General features: G+C 38.2%; 1 protein-coding gene across 5 annotated transcripts in view; it reads left to right on the top strand.

Moving 5' to 3' along the window:
* Positions 1 to 20,584, top strand: part of lrp2b (low density lipoprotein receptor-related protein 2b) — a 57,695-nt gene that overhangs the window by 7,242 nt on the left and 29,869 nt on the right. For all 5 annotated transcript variants that reach the window (XM_073866771.1, XM_073866772.1, XM_073866773.1 and 2 more), the window contains 26 exons: positions 62 to 268; positions 443 to 645; positions 1,282 to 1,422; positions 1,529 to 1,738; positions 1,850 to 2,042; positions 4,716 to 4,841; positions 4,961 to 5,091; positions 5,266 to 5,403; positions 5,535 to 5,813; positions 6,774 to 7,013; positions 7,161 to 7,280; positions 7,375 to 7,491; positions 7,979 to 8,356; positions 8,450 to 8,698; positions 8,829 to 9,037; positions 9,259 to 9,443; positions 9,535 to 9,763; positions 12,761 to 12,938; positions 13,020 to 13,148; positions 13,331 to 13,497; positions 14,192 to 14,335; positions 14,623 to 14,732; positions 14,812 to 14,989; positions 15,317 to 15,530; positions 16,173 to 16,409; positions 20,188 to 20,376. In XM_073866771.1, coding sequence (XP_073722872.1) covers positions 62 to 268; positions 443 to 645; positions 1,282 to 1,422; positions 1,529 to 1,738; positions 1,850 to 2,042; positions 4,716 to 4,841; positions 4,961 to 5,091; positions 5,266 to 5,403; positions 5,535 to 5,813; positions 6,774 to 7,013; positions 7,161 to 7,280; positions 7,375 to 7,491; positions 7,979 to 8,356; positions 8,450 to 8,698; positions 8,829 to 9,037; positions 9,259 to 9,443; positions 9,535 to 9,763; positions 12,761 to 12,938; positions 13,020 to 13,148; positions 13,331 to 13,497; positions 14,192 to 14,335; positions 14,623 to 14,732; positions 14,812 to 14,989; positions 15,317 to 15,530; positions 16,173 to 16,409; positions 20,188 to 20,376 — 4,901 coding nt within the window. The remainder of the gene's footprint in view (positions 1 to 61; positions 269 to 442; positions 646 to 1,281; positions 1,423 to 1,528; positions 1,739 to 1,849; positions 2,043 to 4,715; positions 4,842 to 4,960; positions 5,092 to 5,265; positions 5,404 to 5,534; positions 5,814 to 6,773; positions 7,014 to 7,160; positions 7,281 to 7,374; positions 7,492 to 7,978; positions 8,357 to 8,449; positions 8,699 to 8,828; positions 9,038 to 9,258; positions 9,444 to 9,534; positions 9,764 to 12,760; positions 12,939 to 13,019; positions 13,149 to 13,330; positions 13,498 to 14,191; positions 14,336 to 14,622; positions 14,733 to 14,811; positions 14,990 to 15,316; positions 15,531 to 16,172; positions 16,410 to 20,187; positions 20,377 to 20,584) is intronic.

Here is a 20,584-nt window from a genome sequence, read left to right on the forward strand (position 1 = left end):
ATATCATGTTAGTTATATGTTTATGTATATCCTATTACTGATTGATAATCTAATTTTCCAGGTATATGTTCTTCACGGACTCTGGCTTCAACACAGATGATGTAAAACTTGAGCGAGCTTTCATGGATGGTAGTAATCGGTTTGAGCTGATTAAGACCAGACTTGGTTCTCCTACTGGAATCACACTGGATTTGGTCACTCAGAGGGTTTATTGGACCGACAGCCATTATAACCTAGTTGAGACCATCACTTATAGTGGCGTAGACAGGTATAACCATTTGTTTCAGGAACAGATCATGTGTTTTGATGGGTTAAACTAAACCTGTAGATTTTAGTAGAGTGTTTTTAAGAAGAAAGATTTTTACTTTACCAATGTAATATTTTTCAATTTATGTCAATAATGTCCTGTTTTGTATGTTTATGCTATCAAATGTGCCACTAGGAAAGTAGTGCTGAATGGAGGTCATCAGGTACCCCATCCCTTTGGGATTTCAGTATTTGAGAACCATGCTTTTTTCACTGACTGGGTCAAGATGGGTGTGATTCGGACCAATCGCTTCAATGGCAGTGATTCAACATTTCTCTATCGTTCTACTAACAGACCTGGACAAATTGTGGTCTCACATCCACTCCTTCAGCCCACAGGTGAGACAGAGTTTAATGATAATGACAAAATACTTGCTAGGGCTAAAATATATACTTGAACTACCTGAGTGATTTTAATATTTCACAAAGTTGTGTCGTCAAAGCGAGACTATCAAGCTTTTATGATGTTTATATAATTGTCATAAAAAATATGACGCATAATTGTATTGCATATTGTATAACACGTTCTTTTAGCAAAGTATTGCATATTTTGCACTTTTTCAGTACCATGCAGCACTGCTTCCTGATAAAAAAATCCATCTTTAACCAGCCAAAGATTTGTTTAGTTGACTTTTGTTTTAGTCCAGTCTGCTGCTGCTCTAGCTGGCTACCTAACGTTAGTCTTGCCAAGCTGGTCTTTCTAAAAGTTTTCCAAGCCCCAGCCAACAGACCATCTTGACCAGGCTAATGGCGCTTTTCCATTGCATAGTACCCCACTGTTTGGTTTGGGTCAGGTCGGGTCAGCTCACCTCACTATGGAGGACTACACAACACGTTTAGACTGGTTAAAGTTGTTTTTTAGAGTAGAAGCATAGCCAACACTTCACCCAAATTTTGTTAACTATTCCAGAAACATCAGTGAATATGATTAATAATATATGATCATATTCAATATATCAAAATTTTTTCTGACAGTGAGAAGCCCATGTGGCAAACACAATGGCGGGTGTGAGCAAATTTGCCTTCTAAGTCACCGCACAGACAACGATGGGTTGGGTTACCGCTGCAAGTGCCGCCTTGGATACGACCTGCAATCTGATGATCACAGCTGCTTTAGTGAGTTTGCCACATGCATATAGTTTGTTAGCTTAACTTATTGTACTGTAAAACATGTAGAATCTGATGAATCCCTTCTTTCCGTCCACCTCTCTTACACTTCCAGAGATAAAAGATTATTTACTGGTGTCAAGTGCGTCAGCAGTCAGAGGGATCCCTCTTAATGTGTCCTCTCAGGAGGACGTCACCCTGCCGCTGGCTGGTCTGACCGGAAGTTTTTCCGGTTCTGCAGTGGAGTATGATGCCTCCGCAGAGACAGTGTTTTACAACGATCGCTTGCGGCAGCTCATTTACCAATCACCCATCAATGGCACCAGTGAGTCTGAGGATACTTACATTTAGATACCGAACTGCATGGTTATGAATCTCTTTCCACAAAACATTCAGCACTTTGTTAACTACGTTGTATTGTGTTGTTATATATCAGATCAAAAGATTTTGACAGGTTATAGAGTGGGCACTGTGGAGTCAATGGCATATGACTGGACTTCAAAGGTCCTCTTCTGGACATCCAGCTCGTATCGCACCATCTCAGCTTTTAAAGTGACTGACGGATCCAGACGGGACATTGTTAAAAACCTGATATACCCTCGGGGTATTGCTGTACATCCTAGTGCAGGGTAAGAGAGAACAAGGGCATGGTAAAGAATACATCAGTTAAAGATTTTGATTTCTTTATATCCTAAGATGAGTAAAATCTCCCCCCAATACCACCTGCCTCCACTTAACAAATCATGGCTTGTGGCTGCCCACATGAAAAAATACTGTAGTATACCTAGTATTTACTGTAGTAACGTGTAGTAAATATTAGCACACTGTAGTATATTATAGTACATTTTGTATATAGTAACATATAGTATTGTGTAGTATCACTATAAATTGATAAACTGTATTAAATACTGTAGTATACTTAAACTATTGTAAACCTGTATTAAATTTTAGCATACCAAAGTATATTATCATAGTACACTTTGTTAATTTATATGCCATTGCCTACTGTGGTATTTTGTAGTATCAATTATAGAGGATTGAATAACTGTAGTAAATACTGTAGAGTACCTTAATATTAACAGTACCATGGTAAGATTCAAGAACACTCTAGTATTTAGGAATTTTACGCCAGTTAAAGGAATAGTCTACTCATTTTCAATATTAAAATATGTTATTACCTTAACTAAGAATTGTTTATACATCCCTCTATCATCTGTGTGCGTGCACGTAAGCGCTGGAGCGCGCTGCAACGCTTCGATAGCATTTAGCTTAGCCCCATTCATTCAATGGTACCATTTAGAGATAAAGTTAGAAGTGACCAAACACATCAACGTTTTTCCTATTTAAGATGAGTAGTTAAACGAGCAAGTTTGGTGGTACAAAATAAAACGTATCGCTTTTCTAAGCGGATTTAAAAGAGGAACTATATTTTATGGCGTAATAGCACTTTTGGGAGTACTTCGACTCGGCGCAGTAACACCCTCCCTCTCCCATTATGAGTCGAAGTACTCCCAAAAGTGCCATTACGCCAGAAAATATAGTTCCTCTTCCAAATCCGCCCAGAAAAGCGCCACGCTCCATTTTGTACCACCAAACTTGCTCGTACAACCACTCGTCCCAAATAGGAAAAACGCTGATGTGCCTGGTCACCTCCAACTCCATCTCCAAACGGCACCATTGAATGAATGGGGCCAAGCCAAATGCCATCGAAGCGTCGCAGCGCGCTCCAGCGCCCACGTGCACGCACACAGATGACAGAGGGATGCATCAACAATTCCCAGCTAAGGCAACAACACATTTTAATATTGAAAATGAGTAGACTATTCCTTTAACAATAGTAAATAATTAAATATACCTAGCTTTTAATGTGGGCATCTAAAGTTATTGGCTATTTCAAACTAAAGGATTATCCTTTTCATATGATAAACATTAAGGGCCCTATTTTAACAATTTAAGCGCATGGTCCAAAGCGCACGGCACAAGTGCATTTGGGGCGTCTCTAAATCCACTTTTGCTAGTTTAACGACAGGGAAAATGGTCTATGCGAATGGCGCACAGTCTATTTTCGTAATGAGTAATGGGTGTGTTTTGGGCGTAACGTGCAATAAACCAATAAAAGTCTTATTTCTCATCCCCTTTAAAAGCCAGTTGCGCTTGGCGTATTGGAGTTTGTAAGCGGAACAAACAAAGTATTAAATAACAAAATTATTTTTCATTGTTTTATTCATAATAATGGTTATTTGTGTAATGAAGGCTTTGGTTCTCTTTAAAAGTCGTTATTTCAGTCATGGAGTATTAAGTCAAATAAGCTGGTAAAGTATGATGCAAGATCGCTGTAATCTTAAAAAGGTTTTTATAAGAATAATTTACAAATATGCTAAAAACAGGTTTGCAAAAAACTTTATTTGTAACAAACAGGAAATTAAGAATTTACAGACGTGTGGAGTTCAGCACTGGGAAAAAATATTACTTAAAAATGGTTGCCATCTCACCATATCCAAAGGTACAAAATCATCATATACAATACATCCATGGGGTAGCATTTAAAAAATCTAAATAAATGCAATATATATTTGAACTTTTTAAAAGCAAAAAAAATCTGCTTCACAAGCTAAAGGTGAATCAGCTACACGCCTTCTAAAGTCCTGTAAACTGTCCTCATTTATGTCCAAAAGACTCAATAATAATCTTTTACATTTTAATCCTTTAATTTAAATTTCTAATTTAATTTAATATTTAAAAATGTTTGTGTGCTGCTGCGCATCCATTGTGTGTAATAAGCAAACGCACGTTGTCATCCCACTTATAGGTGCATATTGCTAACGTGCTCTTTAAATAACAAAAACAATATTGCGCCATTGACTTTAGACCAGGTTTTATTTGGTCAATGGCATAGTCTGTTTTAGTTGCCTTAAAATAGCAATGCGCCAACAATGAACACACCTCGTTTTCAAGCCAAGCACGCTCATGGGTGAACAAATGGGCGCAAATGCATTTGCTATTTAATCAATGTGATGCTGGATGTGAAAATTATAATTTTGCGCCGCGCTGAAACTAGCAAAAAACACTTGCGTTGTGCATTGTGCTGTATTGCACCGGGTGTATGATAGGGCCCTTAAACAGCAAAGACAATTGTGCTTGTCAAGTAATTTCATGGGGCCTTGTTAATTTTTTGTCCTAAGAGATCTATCTATTTCATTTAAGACTCAAATGACATAATATTTAACTCTTCTTTAGATGTGAGTTAGTATTTGTTTGAGATATCCTTGACTGTACTACACAGCTTTTTTGTATATCTTCAGATACCTCTTCTGGTCGGATTGGTATCGTCCAGCGGTGATCACCAGAGCATATACAGATGGCAGCAATGCTATTTCTCTTGTCAACACTACACTTGGGTGGCCAAATGGACTTGCTGTGGATTACCTGTAAGGAAGACTTGAGAGTTATTTGCTTTCACTATTCTTGAGTTTTTAAATAAAATGGGTTTATCCAATAATAATGAGCTTGTGGAAAAGTCTCAAAAAGTTTTGTTTGTGCTCCACAGAATGGATAGACTATATTGGGTTGATGCACTGCTGGATCGGATTGAGCATGTGAACATTGACGGGATGGATCGACAGGCGTTTTCCAGTGTTGGACAAATCACTGACCCTTTTTCACTTACAATACACTCAGGTTAGGCTCATTACAGTGCTCATATGCTTTATATTTAGTAAGAATTTACAAGTGATTCAAAAACATACATTACAGTGAGAAAGGATGTTTAACTACAAAGATACTGTATAAGGAAGTGCATGTATCAATGTTTTTTTAGTTGTTAATGACTGATCTGTCTCTGCTGTGTGTTAGATCATCTGTTTGTATCAGATTGGAGGACAAATTCTGTGTTTCGTATGAGGAAGAGGGATGGTGGAGAAAATGTCATACTCAGAAAGGGCATTACGGGCATAATGAATGTCAAAGCCTATTCAGCTGATATTCAAGACTGTACGTGTCAAAAATTGCCCTACTTATCACAAAAATGCTGAGTTTTTTCAGCACAAAGTTAACGTATGTGCATCTCTGTGTACTCTGTGTCTAACTTTTCCTGACTTTTTTGTTTATTTTTGTTGAATCAGTATTCAAAAGCAGATGCAACTTGATTGCAAACGGCCTCTGCAGTCACTTCTGCTTCCCTACGCCTGCGTCCGGCCGCATGTGTGGTTGTCCCTATGGCATGAAACTGCAGGAAAACAATAGAGACTGTGTAAAAGATGACTCTGAGCCTCCACCAGATAATAACTGTGGTGACTACTCCTTTCCCTGTGATGAGGGCCGCTGTGTACCTAATTCATACCGCTGTGATGGTGTTAATGACTGCATCGACAAGACAGATGAAGCCAACTGCACAGAGCCAGGTGCGTATAGTATGTACAGGTGTGAGCAAAAGGACAACAGTATATATGTTGGAGGGCATCACAAACTTTTGAAACACAAATTTGGGAGTTAGTCATAATATCTAAGGACGCGAGTGTCAACTTTTGATGAAGCATATGCACTTAAAAAAAAAAAAGTTTAAAAGGTTCTAGTTAAAGGTACCTTGAAAGATGTCAAAGGTTTTGTCGACATAAAATGAAAAATAAAATGTACAATTTTTAGTCTTTTATGAAGTTAACCTTTCAATATTGCTAGGGTGGTCACAATGATTAAATAATCATCTCATTGTGATTGTTTAATCCCCCTCCCCTTATGTGCACTGTATATAAGTACTATATCTATTATCTGTATTGTAAAAAATAATTTGCTTTATAAAAAAGTTTTCCTCCGAAGAGAGGGGGGGTCATTGTGATGATTTCAGATCACCGCAATGATTGCACATCCCTCTAAAAACACAAGGGGGAGCTGCAGCAGCTGTATAAATGAGACCATAACAGTGTAACGCGATACATTGCAAAGAAATTTAATACAGTGTATTATAATAATACATAATTTATAAGACAATTAACTGTCAGTCAAATTTAATAATTGTTACAGCCCTAAATATAGCTGGAGGCGCTACAACTAAAAAGGTCACACTTCACTTTAGTGAAGTTTTATTTTTGCATTTAGTTTAAAACTGCAATTTATGAATGTGCCCCTGCAAGCTCAGTGTAGAGCACTGGTTAGCATGCCAAAAGGTCAAGGGTATAAACCCAGGGAGCACACATAATGAAAAAAATGTATACCTTGCTTTGGACGAAGTGTCTGCCAAATATATATATATATATATATATACACAATACATAATATTTTGCTTTAAAACAAAAATAGAAAATTATTTTTCATAAATATATAGCAAAATATGTATCGTTGTACATCTCTAAAATGTTTTTAATTAGGGACAACCTGCTCCCCCTATGCTTTCACCTGTGGGAACAAGCACTGCATCCCTGCTAGATGGCGCTGTGATGGACACAATGACTGCGGTGATGGGTCTGATGAGGATAACTGCCCTACACGTGGTCCAACCACCTGTTCTTCAGACCAATTCCCCTGCACCAATGGAAATTGTGTGCCAAAATCATGGGTGTGCGATGCGTTCAATGACTGCGGTGATGGTTCTGATGAGAGAGACTGCAGTAAGTATCGCACTCCAAGATTTTGTAATAAAATTAAAGATCTGCAAATGCACATCCTCAACCTTAATTTGTGTTTTCATGGCCATTGAATAAAAAGTTTACCCAAAGATTAAAATACATAAAATATTCTTTTCTATTTATTTTTAGATGTCATCAGCAGCTGCCAGCCAGGCTACTTTCTTTGCCCAGACCACCGCTGTATATACGGGTCATATGTTTGTGATGGAGATAAGGACTGTTTGGATGGCTCTGATGAGAAAGACTGTGGTAAGGTGTAGTTGGCATATTTGAGGTTCAGGTATCCCTTCTAAAGGTCTACTTATTCAGTATGGATTGTGTGGTTGTTTCTTACTCTGGATAGAGTATTCGTGTGGAAATTGGGAGTTTGCTTGTGCCAGTGGAGATCAGTGTGTGAGTCAGAGCTACCGCTGTGATGGGGTTTATGACTGCAGGGACCACTCAGATGAAAGTGGCTGTCGTAAGTTACTGTTATTTGTTACATGTACATTTTATCTATATTTTATGATATTATTTAAAATTTGAAATTTTTGGGTGATAGTTCATAGGTTGACAGCATAGGATACTATCTTTTATAATGTTGCTGTGAACATCCCTGCATCCCAATTTGAATACAATAAGTACTAAATAATAGTCAAAATTAGTTTTAGTATGTCTATCTCTGTTAAAGTTCCAATAACAAAAACAAAAATGCCCCCACATTCACGTAATTGTTTGTGATGGGTCACTATTTGACAAAGCCACAATGTTTACTTTTGATAGACCCGCCCCACACATATGCAACCCATTTAACAATGTTGGTTAGTAGACACGCCCCTTACTGCTGATTGGCTACAAGTGTATTTTGGTACTCGGCCGACTCTCTTCTCTCTCAAAAATCATGCACCTCGTCTTTAATAAGGACGAATAAAGAAATGCCAGTGACTGATGGTTTATTCCATGTGCAGCCACACGTGGGCCTGGTCTCTGCCATGACAATGAATTCCAGTGCCAGGTGGACGGATTCTGTATTCCGAAATTATGGGAATGTGACGGCCATCCGGACTGCGAAGACGGCTCTGACGAACACAATGGCTGCCCTCCCCGCACCTGCAGATCGCCAGATTTTCAGTGTGCTAATGGAAACTGTGTGTCTCAGAGTTGGGTTTGCGACGGGGATGATGATTGTAGGGACATGAGCGATGAGACAAACTGTCCAACTCCACCATTCAGTTGCCCGTCAGGTCAGTGGTTGTGTCCAACCGACCAGGTGTGCATTGCGCAGTCTTGGTTGTGTGATGGCAAAAAAGACTGTCCCAATGGAGCTGACGAATCTCCCCTTTGCAGTGAGTACAATGCCAGATTTATGCATTGCATTTATGCACTCTAATCTAACATTTTTACTTTCTCTTTCTAACATCTGTTATACGTTTTTTAAGATGGAGATGACTGTGAGGTAAATAACGGAGGCTGCAGTGATGGTTGTATTCAGGGTCCGTTCGGAGCGCAATGCATATGTGATATTGGATTCCAGCTGTTGAATGACTCGAAAACCTGTGATGATATAAACGAGTGTCTGATCCCTGGATTTTGCAGTCAGACTTGCTACAATGAGCGCGGCTCTTTCCGATGCTCCTGTGACTTTGGCTACCAGATGGAGCCTGATGGACGGACATGTAAAGCCACCTGTAAGCAACATCTCCATCATTCACATTCTTGACTGGATTAAGATGTTTTTAGAAAAGTATATACTTGCTTGGACTGTTTTTAATTAGTTAATTGTAACACTAGTAATTTTGTCACTTTTGTCTCCTTTAGCACCAGGTGAAGCTTTACTTCTGGTGGCCAGGCGCAGCCAGCTTATCGCTAACCGTGTGAACCTCAGGCCACAGATCATCCAACCCGTAGCCAGTGGTGGGAGCATCGTCACTGTAGACTTTGATAGAGTCAGCAAAAGAATCTACTGGGGCGATGCAAATTACAACATGATCTACAGTTCATTCCAGAACGGCACGGACCAAAAACAGGTACAGCAAGTAATAAAATGTCTTTCTGTACTAAACTGATAGATGGTTATGGGTCATGGCTTCAATCCCAGTGAACACACATACAGTGCACTGATAAAATGAATACCTTTTAAGTCTCTTCTAAGCATCTGTCAAATGCATACATTTAATGTAGATGTATAAAAAGAAATAAAGATTAGATTTTTAGGATATAAACTCATTTACTGATGCTGTTATATTAGGTGTTTTCTTCGGGCCTGATGGTACCTGAAACTATAGCAGTGGATTGGGTGGGTAGAAACATTTACTGGACTGACTATGTCATGGAGAACATTGAAGTATCTACCCTAGATGGCCGCTTCCGGAAAGTTTTGATTACAGAGAATGTCACCAGCCCTCGTGGATTGGCTCTGGACCCTCGCAACCAGTAAGAATATTTGCAATATTTGTATTATAACATAGCATAAGATGCAATATAAGGTAGCACAACATCATAATATCCACTGTGTTCTTCACAGCACCAATCTTATGTTTTGGTCGGACTGGGGTCAGAACCCTCGTATAGAACAGGCCAGTATGGATGGGTTCGGGAGAAGAGCAATCGTGACCAGTAAGGTATACTGGCCTAATGGACTTACCCTGGATTACACAACCAGAAGACTATACTTTGCTGACGCCTATTTGAAATATATTGACTACTGTGACTACGACGGTAAAAACCGGAACCAGGTCTTTGCAAGTGATTTGGTAAGAGTCCACCATTTATTGCAAGTCTACTTTTATTTGTGTCATGCAATATATTTTTTTCTCAATTATAGGTTTTAATTAAAGGGACACTTCACTTTTTTTTAAAATATGCTAATTTTTCAGCTCCCCTATGTTTAAACATTTGATTTTTACAGTTTTGGAATCCATTTAGCTGATCTTCGGGTCTGGTGGTACCCCTTTTAGCATAGATTAGCATAATCCATTGAATCTGATTAGACCATTAGCATCACGCTACAAAATAACCAAAGAGTTTGGATATTTTTCCTATTTAAAACTTGACTCTTCTGTAGTTCCATTGTGTACTAAGACCGACAGAAAATTAAAAGTTGTGATTTTCTTGGTTGATATGGCTAGGAACTATACTCTCATTCTGGCGTAATAATCAGTCACTTTGCTGATGTAGCATGGCTGCAGCAGGCGCAATGTTATTACGCACTGCCCGAAAATAGACCTTTTATTTGGGTCATGCAATATAGTTTTTCTCAATTATAGGTTTTAATTAAAGGGACACTTCACTTTTTTTTTTAAATATGCTAATTTTCAGCTCCCCTATGTTTAAACATTTGATTTTTACAGTTTTGGAATCCATTTAGCTGATCTTCGGGTCTGGTGGTACCCCTTTTAGCATAGATTAGCATAATCCATTGAATCTGATTAGACCATTAGCATCACGCTAAAAAATAACCAAAGAGTTTGGATATTTTTCCTATTTAAAACTTGACTCTTCTGTAGTTCCATTGTGTACTAAGACCGACAGAAAATTAAAAGTTGTGATTTTCTTGGTTGATATTGTCATGGTCCTGCCTTCTTGTCATAGTTTTGTTCCTTGTGGCAGGATCATGACAGCCCATGTGTTTTATGTTAAGGCACTTGGCTTTGTTTATCTGGCCATGTGCCTTGCCTGTCTTGTCTATAACCCCGCCCCCTTGTCTCCTTGTTAATCACCTAATTATAGTTTGATTCATGTCACCTGTTCCCTCTTGATTTGCTCCCCTATTTAGTGTCCTTGTGTTTGCTGTCCTGTGCTGGTTCGTTTGTCTCATGTATGCCATGTTTCCTGTCTTGTGAGTTATTTTGCTCCCTCGTGGGCCTTTATGTTATTGTTAATAAAGTTTTGTGTTAAACGTCTGCATCTGGGTTCTCCGCCTCGTGATTCCTGACAGATATGGCTAGGAACTATACTCTCATTCTGGCGTAATAATCAGTCACTTTGCTGATGTAGCATGGCTGCAGCAGGCGCAATGTTATTACGCACTGCCCGAAAATAGACCCTTGGTTACTTTCAATAGCAGGGGACTATTTAAAGGTGCTGCGTAATATCATTGCACCTGCTGCATGGTCTAATCAGATTCAATGGATTATTCTAAACTATGCAGAAATGGTACCGCCGGACCCGGAAATCAGCTGAATGTATTTCAAAACGATAAAAATCCCTTTAAAGATGCACTTATATAAAATTTTCCTTCGATTTCCGATATTATTGTCAATACAATAGCCGATACCAATGGTTTGGTGGTTATATTAACTTGCATTAAAGGAATATTCTACTCATTTTCAATATCAAAATATGTCACTACCCTAACCAAGAATAGCCGATACATCCCTCCATCATCTGTGTGCGCGCACGCAAGCGCCGGAGCGCGCCGCGACGCCCCGACAGCACCCAGCCCAGCCCCATTCACTCAATGGCACCAACCAGAGACAAAGCCAGAAGTGACCAAACACATCAACGCCCCCCCCATTCAAGACGAGCAGCCACACGAGCAAGTTTGGTGGCACAAAACAAAACGCAGCGCTTTTCTAAGCGGATTTAAAAGAGGAGCTGCATTTTATGGCGCAATAGCACTTTTGGGAGTACCCCGACCCGCCGCAGTAACACCCTCCCTCTCCCATTATGAGAGGGAGAAAGGGAGTGGACTTTTCAGGCGAGTCGAAGTACTCCCGAAAATGCTATTACGCCATAAAATATAGTTCCTCTTTTAAATCCGCTTAGAAAAGCGCTACGTTTTATTTTGTACCACCAAACTTGCTCGTATAACTACTCGTCTTAAAAAGGAAAAACGTTGATGTGTTTGGTCACTTATAACTTTATCTCTAAATGGTACCATTGAATGAATGGGGCTAAGCTAAATGCTATCGAAGCATCACAGCGCGCTCCAGCGCTTACGTGCGCGCACACAGATGATAGAGGGATGTATCAACAATTCTTAGTTAAGGTAATAACATATTTTAATATTGAAAATGAGTAGAGTATTCCTTTAACTAAATTCTAAAGATTACAATTTCTGACATTATTCATTTCATATACGGACCATTAATATTGAACAACTAGTGATGTTTCTTAACAGTTTCTATACACTGATCTCAAATTCATTGAATTTTCCTGATTTATTTTAACTGACAGAATATTTCGGCCATGACTATCGGCTGTTTTAAACTATCGGCCAATAGCTAATAGTGTGAAAAATTGCTTTTATCGACCGATACCTATTAATGGCCAATATATTGGTGCATCTTTTCATATGTAAAATAATAGCAACACATTTATAAACATTAGCTAACAAACTATATTGTTATTGCTCATTGTTAATTCATCTTAGCAAATGCCTTATTGTAATGTTTTACTAAAATTAAGATGTAAACTCTTATGAGTAAGTGAACATGGCAATGTATTGTTATGTTTTTTGCTAATATCATTAACTTAAGGTTGGACTGATGCTGGACTAGAGCATATTTCTGACATTTAGTACATCTTTTTTAAAATACTATTTAATATTACAACCCTGGATTGATTAAATTCTGCACATTTCATACACCTCTTGAACTATAGGTGTTATATGTTATATAGGTGTTAGATGTTATATATTTACTGTATAGCTGCTTTGCTAAATACAAAACTTTGAAAAGTGCTATAGAAATAAATTGAAATGATCTAATTGAATTTTCTACATTCTTCATTTTCTGTCATTTCTCCAGGTTCTTCAGCAACCGCACGGCATAACCATCTTCGAGGACAACATATACTGGAGTGACCGGTCCACAAGTCAAATCATGATGACCAACAAATTTCATGGAGGAAACACCACCGTTCTTATGACCGCTGTATACCAGGGCATGGGCATCACCATAGATCACTCTGTAAAGCAGCCTTTAGGTTAGACCTCCACACAGTTTACTGATGGCACAACTAGTTTTTCATAACTGTAAATAACAAAATCTGTTGGGTTTCATACAGCGCTGAACCCCTGTGAAAACCATCCGTGCAGTCAACTGTGCCTGCTGTCAACCTTAAGACCTCGATACTACAACTGCGCCTGTCAGTCTGGTTGGAACCTTGATAGTGATGGCCGTACTTGTATTAAAGGTCAGAGTTTTGATAAACCTTGAAGTGTAGTGTGTAATTGTAGTGTGATGTTTTTTTTACGTCAAAGCTGATATGTATTAAGTAAAGGAGGGCTTGGGAGAAGCTTGCTCACCTGTCCATGGGTCTATTTGGACTTGTCCAAACTCATCCTTTACTTCAACTATCTCTGTCAATTTTTCTAGATAAAACACCATTCCTGATGGTTGTTAGGGATACAGTCATTATGGGAATTCCTCTAAATCCCAATGACACATCCAACAACGCCATGGCGCCAATTTCAGGCATCACACAGGGTCGAGACATTGATTTTGATGACCAAGAGGAGTTTGTCTATTGGGTGCAAGGCACAGTGAGTAACCCATTAAAACTAAATTTATTTTTAAAGAAACCCATGTCTCCATTACTAGTTTGAAAGAACATAAGTTATTTTTATGGTGGTCCTGTGGCTCGATGGGTATAGCCAAAGTCCCTTCACAGAAGCCGCGCCACTGGGCGGCCATGTTTGCAATGCCTCCAGGCAATTATTTCAATCATGCAAGACTAAAGTCCTATTTACTTACATGGGGAAAGACAGATAACTCTAAAATCACATGCTAAAATCAAAATTAAACAACATATTTATGACCAACAATTAAATCTGATATCACCTGTATCATTATATTTGTTCAAGTTAATCTCAATTTGTGCTAAAAACACCTTTTTCTATGTCATTTCATGCTGTATCTATATTGTTTCTTTATTTTGGACTTCCGTTGCCAAAGCTGCCATATTGCATTTTCCCTATACATAATAATCTTAGTGCTTAATATTGTATTTATCCAATGTCCATGGTATAGCATTGTGTTGCAAAGGTCATTGAGTGAACACACATACTGATAAAACAAATGTAGAGATTGAATGCTCTGAATAAAACCATCTGCCAAATGCATAAATCTAAAATGAATTTAGTTTGTGCATAGTGTGATTGAATATTTGCAGTGTCATGATTTTTCAAAGTAGTTCACAGATGATTATTGATACAAAGCAATATTGGTTTCTTTTAGGGTTCTATTTACAGAAGTAAAACAGACGGGACCAATCGAACTGAGTTTGCACCAGCTGCTATTATTGGTTCCCCATCTGGTCTTGCATTTGATTGGATAACTCGAATCATGTACTACACCAATCCATCCACCAGCAGCATTGAGGTGAGCAACACATAAACTTAGATATTTTTATCATTTAATTTTTTTGATATCACATATGGTTGGGTAAATATGGACAAACCCAACCATTGGGTTTAAATTTAAACCTATTTTGAGTTGTTTCAACCCAAATGCTGAGATATTTCAATCCATAGTTGGATCAAATATGGACATATTTAGGTTAATTTAAAACAATGGGTTAAAAATAACATTTTAAAATTTGTTAAAATAAATGAGCAAAGTTAACAGTATGAATTGCATTTTGAAAAAAAAAATTTCTTCTCCCATAGGTTATTAGGGTTGATGGATCTCAACATTATAGAAAAACTATTATCACAAACACAGGAAAGCCGGAAGGAGCTGGAGAGCCCATTGGAATTGCTCTTGATCCAGCCAGAGGGTAAAAACATTATTATTACACATTTTACTTGTTCTAACATATGTATCACAATTGGATAATAATGGAGAGTCATCTACAGGAAATTGTTCTGGACAGACAGAGGAACAGGCAGTGGAGTTCCACCAAAGGTGGCGAGTGCAGACATGGATGGTGGTAACCTCAAAAACCTCTACACAGGAAACATGGGCAATATTGAGTTTATTGCTGCAGACATTGAAGCCAGAAAGCTCTACTGGGGTGTTCCTCAAACTGGGATGGTAAGAACCGCACACTTATTAGACATATGTACATGTTAACATGTAGCTCAATTGGTAGAGCATTATGTTAGTAGGGCAATTACTGATACATTCTGAACTTTTGTATACCTTGTAAGATGCTTTGGATAAAAGCATTTGCTTAATGCATACATGTACATTTGTACAGTAATTAATCTCACACCTCCTCGAGTTTTATTGCTTTGACTTACTGTACACTGCCCAATGACCTCACTGTCATTCATTTCAAATATATCTCACTTTATTTATGTGTTTTCTTGTAAAGCCACTGTTTGTTTGGTGAGTCTGAAATGACTCTTTAATTGGCAGATTGAATGTGGAACTATGGATGGTGTGAGCAGGGTGACTATTGTAAGTGGATTATCTCACCCCTGGGGGATCACTGTATACCAAAACTACCTCTACTACACTGACCTTGACTATGAGGTCATCGAGAGAGTGGACAAAAACTCTGGCGCAGGCTTGGTGGTGATGAGGACTGGCATGGCTGGGGTGCGGGCACTAAAAGTGCATGCCAGAGATAGTGAGTAAATCATTGCAATGCTTTATTTAAAAGTGTCCTGTTAAGCTTTTTCACCTTGTCAGCTTAATTTAGTGAGGTTAAAGAAAGATCTAAATAAAGATTTAAATAAAGACTTTTTAGGTTCTTTCTTATATTAATTTATTAATTTGTGAAACAAACTTAATTATTCACTTCTCTTGACATGAGGTAAATAATAGATTAACATCCTAATCAACATCTCAAACTATGCAGTTTGCAAAAAAATTAAGATTTTCATAACAGCTCTCAGAAAAAAATGTCAAAATTGTTCCCTAGCTGCCTGTCACTGGGGCAGTACCCTTTCAAAAAGTACCCCTTTCATTTGAAGAGTTCAAATTACATATGGGTACCAAATGTATACATATCTGCACATACAATAAATGGTACATATTGGGACCTGATTAAAGGGAACTACCCCAAAGACAGCTTGGGACCATTTTGAATATTTTATTTCTCTTGAAGGAGAAACATATTAATAGTAAAATGAAACAACATAGATAGATCTCTCTGATTAGTACAATTTTCATTTAAGGCACAATATAAGACTATCCGAGTTTAATCTTTTGGATTTTTCCTGTTTAAAAATAATTTATGTTCTGTTCACCTTCAATTCATTAAATGCAGACTTTGCTGGAACAACCAATGCTTGTAGCACCAACAACGGTGGCTGTCCCCATCTGTGTCTGCCCAAACCTGATGGACAGAAGACATGTGCCTGCACTACAGGGTTTGTCCCATCTCAGGATGGCTCTCACTGTGAGCAGTATGACTCTTATGCTGTGGTCTCCTCTTCTAAATTCATCAGAGGATTCCACATCAACAGCTCGGATCACTCTGAAGCCATGGTTCCTATTGGGGCCAGTGAGTATTCATTGTAATATGTCAGTATTTCTTAGCATGGAGGAAGAGGTTAAACTTTGTCCTAACCTGTGATAAGATTCTAGTAAAAAAATATTTTGTCAGTACTGCATGTGAAAATGCATTTAACACAGAGACTGCTAGTTTCCTTAGTTACCCATTCACAGTTATCTAATCTGGTTAGGACATTGTAGAGGGAGGCAGTTTACAAAACCTATACAGGGAGTGCAGAATTATTAGGCAAGTTGTATTTTTGAGGATTACTTTTGTTATTGTACAACTACAGTGCTCTTGGTCAATTCAAAATGTTAACAAACCCTCAAACCTGAACATTTAAGTAGTAAAAGTAAAATTTTGGCTTTATTAAGAGAATATTTCTATGTACATCATTATTAGGCAACTATTAGTGTGCAGAATTATTAGGCAACTAAATGAAAAACAAAGATTTTACCATCTCACTTGTTTTTTTTTCAACTGTTAAAGTGAGAATAATAAACAAACTCTACATTTATAAAAAAAATAATAAAACAATAAAAAAATAAAAAATATATAGACTCAGTGACCAATATAGCCACCCTTCTTTTCGATAACAGTCACAAGCCTTCCATTCACGGATTCAGTCAGTTTCTTGATCTGGTCTGAACCAACATTTTGTGCAGACGCAACCACAGCCTCCCAGACACTGTTCAGAGAGGTGTACTGTTTACCTTTACTGTAAATGTCCTGCTTAAGAAGAGATCAAAAGGTCTCAATAGGGTTTAAGTCAGGTGAAGAAGGGGGCCATGTCATTAGTTTTTCATCTCTAAGGCCTTTACTGGCCAGCCATGCAGTGGAGTACTTGTGATGTATGTGATGGAGCGTTGTCTTACAAAATAATTAGGGATCGACCGATATGGATTTTTTTGTGCCGATGCCGATACCGATTTTTTTCCATCAGCCTTAGCCGATGACCGATACCAGGCTGCCGATTTTCTTTAGCCGATATTTTGAGCCGATACTGTTTTTTCTCATTCAGTTTATATCATAAAAATGACACAATGATAAAACCAAATGTTACAACTCTTAATTTAAAAAAGGAACATTTACTGAACTATATTTAACAAATAGTAAAAAAGGTAGAGCAAGTAAGAAAATTCAGTGCTGCTTATGTGACCGGAGAGTGCTTTCTCATCCTCTACACGGCAAGTTCCAACTGATGCCTTCGGGAAGACGTTATAGGCAACCACGAGTAATTAGGAAGGTTTACCAATTATCCTTTGTGCCAAATGCTGTCAAGATTTTAAATGGTTCTGATTGATGTGTGTTTGTTTTTTCTATTTTCTTTTTTTTATTGTATTTTGTTATGTTATGTGTTGTTGTATTGATGCATGTGAAGCCAGAGACAAATTTCCACTACGTGGACAATAAAATAAAGTAAAGTAAAGTAAAGTAAAGTTAAAATACATAAATAAAATAATAATTACACCATTGCACACAGTAGCAGCAACCAAGCAGCATAACAAGGGGAACACTTTACTTTATCCATGAAAGTAACCAACTATTTACAACCTATTTAATGCTTAGGTCTAAGTTTTAGTGCACTTAACTTAATCTCTTGTATAGCAAATGTCTTTAATAAGAAGCCAAGGGAAATGTAAACAGCAATACTGATCAAAAAACAACTTAAAAAGAATTCTGAATAACATGCCAATTGCCCCACTTCTGTACCTCACACACCCTAGTGCCATATAATAAATGCGAGGGATAGTTAGTTTGCCTCAGCTCGCTTAAAACGCATAAAACTGAACAAATACATGAGGATTTGTGTACGGACTTCGGTCAGATAGTAAAGCGCGTGCACGTGGGAGAGGTTCAGTGAGACATGGATGAGAGAGTGCATGTATCTTTGCGCTCCCAGTGAACGGAAATGTTGACAAAACTTACAAAACAACACTTCTCCGGTCACATAAAAGTCATGTAGGAACTGTTTGGAACTAAGTGCTTTGGGTCGAATTTCTTAATTTTTTTCGCTGACGAAAATTCCGCGTTAACAACCATAAACGTATGCAACCATGAACTGCGCTCTCCACAATGACGAGAAACTATCAGCAATGGATATTGATTTTTAGCCTTTTACTACTACATATATTTATGGAGATGAGAATTAAAAACCCACCCTGTCCAGCTATGATCAGCTGTTCGGCTTATGACCTGCGTTCGCTTGCGGCATTATGAGCACGCGTCGCGTCCAAACGTCAGACTGGTGGTCGCTGAATAAAACTCCTATAAATACCACGAAATCACGGAACAACGTCAGCATTATTTAATCCTATGACCAGTATTCGTAACAGCTGCCGTATGCATACGGTTAGCCTAAAAGCTATTTGAAGCTCCCTAAATACAATGGCAAGCAGTTTTATAGGCATTCGCGTTTTCCATTAGGACCACCAAACTTTCTTAGCTATGGTTGCACGCACATATAAAGCAACGTGTTAACACTTTCAAAGTATATGGCAATATTTCAGTCAAACAGTTAAAAGATGCTTTGAAGTTTAAAACTTACCAGCACTGGCTTGGAGCGCTCCGCTCTGCTAGTGGGGGGAGGGGCAATGCACGGGCTGCAGGCAGCCTCCAGCAACACAGAGCTGCCTGTGGGCGCCTGTCTGTAATTAATGCCGGGGAAAAACTATCGGCGAACGCAAGCCGCGAATCGGCCGATGCCGATACACCTAAAACCTGCTAAAATCGGCCCGATGTATCGGCCGGCCGATATATCGGTCGATCACTAAAAATAATCAGTCTTCTTGAAAGATGCAAACTTTTCCTGTACCACTGCTTGAAGAAAGTGTCTTCTACATTACAGGCAGGCAGGCACAGACAAGTATTATTAAAGATGAGCTTGTTGGACCTTTTTGGGTTGAAAATGTATATAAAAAACAACTCTCAGACCTACTGCCAATTTTTAGAAGACACTTTCTTCAAGCAGTGGTACAGGAAAAAAATCTGCACCTTTCAATAAGACTTTTTTATGCAAGACAACGCTTCAGCACATGCATCAAAGTACTCAACTGAGTGGCTGGCCAGTAAAGGCCTTAAAGGTAAAAAACTAATGACATGGCCCCTTCTTCACCTGACTTAAACCCTATTGAGACCTTTTGATCCCTTCTTAAGCAGGACATTTACAGTGAAGGTAAACAGTACACCTCTCTGAACAGTGTCTGGGAGGCTGTGGTTGCGGCTGCACAAAATGTTGATTCTGACCAGATCAAGAAAATGACTGAATCCGTGAATGGAACGCTTGTGACTGTTATCGAAAAGAAGGGTGGCTATATTGGTCACTGAGTCTATATATTTTTTTAATTTTTATTGTTTTATAAAAATTTTTTGTAAATGTAGAGTTTGTTTATTATTCTCACTTTAACAGTTGAAAAAAAAAAACAAGTGAGATGGTAAAATCTTGGTTTTTCATTAAGTTGCCTAATAATTCTGCACACTAATAGTTGCCTAATAATGATGTACATAGAAATATTCTCTTAATAAAGCCAAAATTTCACTTTTACTACTTAAATGTTCAGGTTTGAGGGTTTGTTAACATTTTGAATTGACCAAGAGCACTGTAATTGTACAATAACAAAAGTAATCCTCAAAAATACAACTTGCCTAATAATTCTGCACTCCCTGTATAATATTAATAAAATCCCTGTAAATAATTCTTAATAAAATAACAAAGTAAGTTCTGTAATCCTGTTTAGCATTGACTAAATAATGTGTAGTGTTCACCATTTTTTGGGCTGTTTTGCAGGTACTTACTCAATTATTGACAAGTTGGACATGCACATTGCCTCCGGATTTTTGTACTGGATTGATAACAGCACCTACACATCCTACAGAGGCATTTACAGAGCCAAGACAGATGGATCCGGCTATTCTGCCATCATCACTCAAGTGGGCTTGGGAAGGATTCAGGGCTTGGCTGTAGATTGGATCGCAGGTAAATTACTGTGAAAACAATGATTTTGATTTACTGTGAAACGGGTACATTACCCACTCCTGACTCTGGAGGTAGTAACGAAAAATAACAATATTGGTCTTTTTCGAGGCCCTGTAATTGGAATGAGCGTATCCTACCCATTGGAGGTTTCAGTTTGCAAAAAGTATTTGGCAAGTGCATGCAAATAAATTTATTACATTATTGTTTT

Source organism: Misgurnus anguillicaudatus, chromosome 4 (assembly GCF_027580225.2).
Source record: "Misgurnus anguillicaudatus chromosome 4, ASM2758022v2, whole genome shotgun sequence".
In the NCBI taxonomy this organism is placed as follows: Eukaryota; Metazoa; Chordata; class Actinopteri; order Cypriniformes; family Cobitidae; genus Misgurnus; species Misgurnus anguillicaudatus.